General features: G+C 38.3%; 1 protein-coding gene across 1 annotated transcript; it reads left to right on the top strand.

Annotated features, from left to right (window-relative positions):
• Positions 1-1689: 1689 nt before the first annotated feature.
• LOC119045883 (heterogeneous nuclear ribonucleoprotein A1-like) lies at positions 1690-2994 on the top strand. Its single transcript, XM_053662368.1, is given in 2 exon segments — positions 1690-2136; positions 2138-2994. Coding segments are annotated over 2 exon segments (960 nt in total). The 5' UTR covers positions 1690-1744; the 3' UTR covers positions 2706-2994.
• The last annotated feature ends 4200 nt before the right edge of the window (positions 2995-7194 follow it).

Here is a 7194-nt window from a genome sequence, read left to right as displayed (position 1 = left end):
GTCCAATCAATGGAGTGGACCCGAAGAAAGCAAATAATGGCCAAACAGAAAAGAGTCAAGAAGCAAGAATTCAAAGAAGTGAGGAGAGTCTTAGGAACCTCCAGGACATCTGTAAACGCTCCAACATCCGAATTATAGGGGTACCAGAAGGGGGAAAGGCACAAGCCACCAGTGGAAAACTTATTTGAACAAATAATAAAGGAGAATTTCCCCAATCTGGCAAAGGAAATAGACTTCCAGGAAATCCAGGAAGCTCAGAGAGTCCCAAAGAAATTGGACCCAAGAAGAAACACACCAATGCACATCATAATTACATTAGCCAAAATTAAAATGAAGGAGAGAATCCTAGAAGCAGCAAGAGCTAAGGGGAGAGTCACCTACAAAGGAGTCCCCATCAGACTGTCAGCAGATTTCTCAAAAGAGACCTTACAGGCAAGAAGGGGCTGGAAAGAGGTATTCCAAGTCATGAAATCCAAAGACCTACAAACAAGATTGCTCTATCCAGCAAAACTTTCATTTAGAATGGAAGGACAGATAAAGTGTTTCTCAAATAAGATCAAATTCAAGGAGTTCATCATCACCAAGCCCTTATTATATGAAATGTTAAAGGGACTTATCTATGAAAAAGAAGTTAAAGAAACATGAACAGTGAAAGGACAACAAACTCACAGTTATTAACAACCACACCTAAAACAAAAGCAAACTAAAAGGACAGCTAGATCAGGAGTGGAAACATAGAAATGAAGATCTCAAGGAGGGTTAGCAACAGGGGAGTGGGAGGAGGAGAAGGGGGGAGAAGGTACAGAAAATAAGTAGCATAGACAGTAGATAGAAAATAGATGGGGGGCAAGAATAGTATGGGAAATATAGAATCTAAAGAACTTGAGACACATGGACATAAACTAAAGGGGGGTAATGGTGGGGACGGGTGGGTAGGGTGGAGGGGAATGAAGGGGGGAATAGAACAACTATAACAGCATAATAAAAAAATTTTTTATAAAGAACTTACACAACTCAACATGAAAAACAAACAATCCAAATAAAAATGGGCAAAGACTTATATAACCGTTTCTCTGAAAAAGACATGAAAATGGCCAATAGACATATGAAAAATTGTTCAGTGTCATTGATCATCCAATAATTGTAATTTAAAACCACAAAGAAATATCACCTCACACCTGTCTGAATGGCTATCATCAATAAATCAACAAACAATAAGTGCTGGTGAGGATGTGGAGAAAGGGGAACCCTAGTGCACTGTTGGTGGGAATGCAGACTGGTGCAGTCACTGTAGAAAAACATTATGGAGGTATTTAAAAAAATTGAAAATGGAACTGCTTTAGGACCCAGCAATTCCACTACTGGGTATATACCCAAAACCCCAAAACTCTAATTCAAAATTACACATATACCCCTATGTTCATTGCAGTGTTATTTACAATAACCCAGATATGGAATCAACCCTAGTGCCCATTAATAGGTGGATAAGAAAGTGATGGAACATATATACAATGGTACGTTATTTATACTTGACCATTAAAAGAATGAAATCTTACTAGTTGGGACAGCATGGATGGACCTATAGTGTATTATGCTAAGTGAGACAGGTCACTCAGAGAAAGACAAATACCATATGATTTCACTTATATGTGGACTCTAAAGAACAATATAAACAAACAAACACCTTTCTGCCAGTGGACGCAGCTGAGTAAGCATCGTTGAAGTTCTCTCTTCTGCAGCTGTCATGTCTAAGTCAGAGTCTCCCAAAGAGCCGGAACAGCTACGGAAGCTCTTTATCAGAGGTTTGAGCTTTGAAACAACAGGTGAGAGTCTGAGGAGCCATTTTGAGCAATGAGGAACGCTCACAGACTGTGTGGTGATGAGAGATCCAAACACCAAGCGTTCGAGAGGCTTTGGGTTTGTCACATATGCCACTGTGAAGGAGGTGGATGCAGCCATGAATGCAAGGCCACACAAGCTGGATGGAAGAGTTGTGGAACCAGGGAGGGCTGTCTCAAGAGAAGATTCTCAAAGACCAGGTGCCCACTTAACTGTGAAAAAGATTTTTGTTGGTGGTATTAAAGAAGACACTGAAGAACATCACCTAACAGATTATTTTGAACAGTATGGGAAAATTGGTTATTGAAATCATGACTGACTGAGGCAGTGGCAAAAAGAGAGGCTTTGCTTTTGTAACTTTCGATGACAATGACTCTGTTAACAAAATTGTCATTCAGAAATACCATACTGTAAATGGTCACAACTGTGAAGTAAGAAAAGCCCTATCTAAGCAAGAGATGGCTAGTGCTTCATCTAGCCAAAGAGGTCGAAGTGGTTCTGGAAACTTTGGAGGTGGTCGTGCAGGTGGTTTTGGTGGGAATGACAACTTTGGTCGTGGAGGAAACTTAAGCGGTCGAGGTGGCTTTGGTGGTAGCCGCGGTGGTGGTGGATATGGTGGCAGTGGGGATGGCTATAATGGATTTGGTAATGATGGAAGCAACTTCGGAGGTGGTGGAAGCTACAATGATTTTCACAATTACAACAATCAGTCTTCAAATTTTGGACCCATTAAAGGAGGAAACTTTGGAGGCAGGAGCTCTGGCCCCTATGGTGGTGGAGGCCAGTACTTTGCCAAACCAAGAAACCAAGGTGGCTATGGTGGTTCCAGCAGCAGCAGTAGCTATGGCAGTGGCAGAAGGTTTTAATTATGCCAGGAAACAAAGCTTAGCAGGAGAGGAGACCCAGAGAAGTAACAGGGAAGCTACAGGTTACAACAAATTTGTGAACTCAGCCAAGCACAGTGGTGGCAGGGCCTAGCTGCTACAAAGAAGACATGTTTTAGACAATACTCATGTGAATGGGCAAAAAACTTGAGGACTGTACTTGTGACTAATTGTATAACAGGTTATTTTAGTCTCTGTTCTGTGGAAAGTGTAAAGCATTCCAACAAAGGGTTTTTAATGTAGTTTTTTTTTCCTTTTTGCACCCATGCTGTTGATTGCTAAATGTAATAGTCTGATCATGATGCTGAATAAATGTGTCTTTTTTAAAAAATAAATAAATAAACAAAACAGATACAGACTTACAGATACAGAAAACAGACTGAAGGTTTGTTGGAGAGAAGGTGTTGGAGGACTGAGTAAACAGATGAAGGGATTGAGAAGTACAAATTTGTAATTACAAAATAGTCATTGGATATTTAAAAAGTATAGGAAATATAGTTGTTATTATTGCAGTAACTGTTTATTGTGGCAGTTGGGCATGTATGTCTCTCATTCAGGTTTACTCTTATATTGGGCTGGCCAAAAAGTTTGTGTAGTTTCTTCCTTAAAACAAAAGATATACTTTTTTATTTTATTTTATTTTTCAGTATCTTTTTTTGAAATTTTTTTATTGATTATGCTGTTACAGTTGTTCTATTCCCCCCTTCATTCCCCTCCACCCTACCCACCCGTCCCCATCATTACTCCCCCTTTAGTTTATGTCCATGTGTCTCAAGTTCTTTAGATTCTATATTTCCCATGCTATTCTTGCCCCCCATCTATTTTCTATCTACTGTCTATGCTTCTTATTTTCTGTACCTTCTCCCCACTTCTCCTCCTCCCACTCCCCTGTTGCTAACCCTCCTTGAGATCTTCATTTCTATGTTTCCACTCCTGATCTAGCTGTCCTTTTAGTTTGCTTTTGTTTTAGGTGTGGTTGTTAATAACTGTGAGTTTGTTGTCCTTTCACTGTTCATGTTTCTTTAACTTCTTTTTCATAGATAAGTCCCTTTAACATTTCATATAATAAGGGCTTGGTGATGATGAACTCCTTGAATTTGATCTTATTTGAGAAACACTTTATCTGTCCTTCCATTCTAAATGAAAGTTTTGCTGGATAGAGCAATATTGTTTGTAGGTCTTTGGATTTCATGACTTGGAATACCTCTTTCCAGCCCCTTCTTGCCTGTAAGGTCTCTTTTGAGAAATCTGCTGACAGTCTGATACTTTTTTATTTTAACCTGGAGGTATCAGGAGGAACACTGTGTAAACTATATGATTGTCTAACCACTATGCTGTACACCTGAAACTAATACAAAATAATATTGAATATAATCTGCAATTGAAAACATTAAAACAACTTTGGAAACATAATGTTCAAAAATGGAGTGGGCGCATGTTGGACACAGTACTTGTGACACTTTTTTTTTAATTTTATTTAGTTATTTTTCAAGTACAGTTTTTTGTCTATTTTTCCCATCCCAGCCGCCCCTGCCCCTTGCTCCCCACCTCCCTCCCATTTCCTCCCCCCACCTTAGTTCTCGTCCCTGTGTCCTTCCTATTTGTTCCTCCAAATCCCTCCCCCTTTTTCCCCTTAACTTCCCTTCCTTCTCCCTCTGGTCACTATCCCCTTGTTCTCTATTTCAGTATCTTTGTTTTTTGGGGTTTTTTTTTTCTGCTTACTTGTTTGTTTTGTTGTTTAGCTTCCTGTTAAAGGTGAGATCATATGGTATTTGTCTTTCAGCACCTGGCCTATTTCACTCAGCATAATGCTTTCCAGTTCCATCCATGTTGTTGCAAAGGGTAGTAGCTCCTTCTTTCTCTCTGCAGCATAGAATTCCACATTGTGTATATGTACCACAATTTTTGGATCCATTCATTTACTGATGGGCACCTAGGTTGCTTCCAACTCTTGGCTATTGTAAATTGTGCTGCTATGAACATTGTGGTGCATAGGTTCTTTGATATTGATGTTTTAGGATTCTTAGGATATAATCCTAGCAGTGGAATTGCTGGGTCAAAAGGCAGGTCGATTTTTATTTTTCTGAGAAAAATCCATACTGTTTTCCATAATGGTTGTACCAGTCTGCACTCCCACCAACAGTGAACTAAGGACCCCGTTTCCCCACAACCCCTCCAACATTTGTTGTTTGTTGCTTTGTTTATGATAGCCATCCTGACTGGTGTAAAGTGGTATCTCATTGTGGTTTTAATTTGCATCTCTCTGATAGCTAATGATATTGAGCATCTCTTCATGTGTCTCTGAATGTTCTGTATGTCCTCCTTGGAGAAGTGTTTGTTCAAGTCCTTTTCCCATTTTCTAATTGGGTTGGGTGTCTTCTTAGAGTGGAGTCGTGTAAGTTCTTTGTATATTTTAGAGATTAAACCTTTGTCTGAGGTATCATTGGCAAATATGTTTTCCCATACAGTTGGTTGTCTTGCTAATTTAATACTGTTTTCTTTAGCCATGCAGAAGCTTTTTATTTTGATGAGATCCCATTTGTTTATTCTTTCCTTTACATTCCTTACTCTAGGGGACATATCAGTAAAGAAGTTGCTGCGTGAAATATCTGAGATTTTCTTGCCAATGTTCTCCTCTAGGACTTTAATGGTGTTATGACTTACATTTAAGTCTTTTATCCACCTTGAATTTATTTTGGTGTATGGTGTAAGTCTGTGCTCAAGTTTCATTTTTTTGCATGTAGCTGTCCAGTTCTCCCAACACCATTTGTTGAAGAGGCTATCTTTACTCCATTTTATGTTACTGCCCCCTTTGTCGAATATTAATTGACTGTAGAGAGTTGGGTTGATTTCTGGGCTCTCTGTTCTGTTCCATTGGTCTATGTGCCTGTTTTTATGCCAGTACCAGGCTGTTTTGATTACAGTGGCCTTGTAATACAGTTTGATATCAGGTATTGTGATCCCCCCTACTTTGTTCTTCTTTCTCAAAAGAGCAGCTGCTATTCGAGCTCGTTTATGGTTCCATATAAATTTTCGAAGTGTTTGTTCTATGTCTGTGAAATATGCCATTGGTACTTTAATAGGTATTGCATTGAATCTGTATATTGCTTTGGGTAGTATGGACATTTTGATAATGTTAATTCTTCCAATCCATGAACAAGGTATATGTTTCCATTTGTTTGTGTCTTCCTTGATTTCGTTCTTCAGGGCTGTGTAGTTTTCTGCATACAGGTTTTTTACCTCCTTGGTTAGGTTTATTCCCAGATATTTTATTTTTCTTTTTGCTATATCAAATGGGATTTTTTCTCTTTATTTCTGCTTCTGCTGATTCACTGTTGGTATACAAAAATGCCTTTGATTTCTGGATATTGACTTTATAACCAGCTGTTTTGCCAAACTCATCAATTAGTTTGAGGAGTTTTTGGGTAGAGTCTATAGGATTTTCCATGTACACTATCATGTCATCTGCAAACAGTGACAGTTTTGTTTCCTCCTTTCCTATTTGGATGCCTTTTATTTCCTTTTCTTGCCTGATCGCTGTGGCTAAAACTTCCAATACTATATTGAATAGAAGTGGTGAAAGTGGACAACCTTGTCTTGTTCCTGATCTTAGTGGAAAAGCTTTTAGTTTTTTCCCATTGAGTATGATATTGGCTGTAGGTCTCTCATATATGGCCTTTATTATTTTGAGAAATGCTCCCTTGTATTCCCACTTTGCTGAGTGTTTTTATCATAAATGGGTGTTGTACCTTATCGAAAGCTTTTTCTGCATCTATTGATATGATCATGTGATTTTTGTCTTTGCTTTTGTTTATATGATGTATTACATTTACTGATTTGCGAATATTGAACCATCCTTGCATTCCTGGGATGAATCCTACTTGATCATGGTGTATGATCTTTTTGATATGTTGTTGGATACGATTTGCCAATATTTTGTTGAGGATTTTTAGCATCTATGTTCATCAGCGATATTGGCCTGAAGTTTTCTTTCTTTGTTGTGTCTCTATCTGGTTTTGGAATTAAGATGATGCTGGCTTCATAAAAAGAATTTGGAAGTTTTCCATTCTTCTGAATTTTTTGAAATAGTCTGTGGAGAATAGGGGTTAGCTCTTCCTTAAATGCTTTGTAGAATTCTCCTGTGAAACCATCTGGTCCGGGGCTTTTGTGTGCTGGGAGTTTTTTGATTACTGCTTCAATTTCTTTTGCTGTTATTGGTGAATTTAGATTTTCTGCTTCTTTTTTCACTGAGTTTTAGAAGATTGTATTTTTCTAGAAATGTGTCCATTTCCCCTAGGTTTTCAAATTTCTTGGCATACAGTTCTTCATAGTAATTTCTTACAATCTCTTCTATTTCTGTGGTATCAGTTGTAATCTCTCCTTTTTCATTTCTGATTGTGTTTATTTGTGTCCTCTCTCTTCTTTTCTTGATGAGCCTACTTAAAGGCTTGTCTATTTTGTTTATCTTCTC

The sequence above is a fragment of the Artibeus jamaicensis genome, unplaced genomic scaffold, assembly GCF_021234435.1.
Source record: "Artibeus jamaicensis isolate MK-2021 breed Jamaican fruit bat unplaced genomic scaffold, CSHL_Jam_final contig_240, whole genome shotgun sequence".
Classification (NCBI taxonomy): Eukaryota; Metazoa; Chordata; class Mammalia; order Chiroptera; family Phyllostomidae; genus Artibeus; species Artibeus jamaicensis.
The sequence above is the reverse complement of the archived record's forward strand: the minus strand, read 5'-3'. Positions and strand labels throughout refer to the sequence as shown.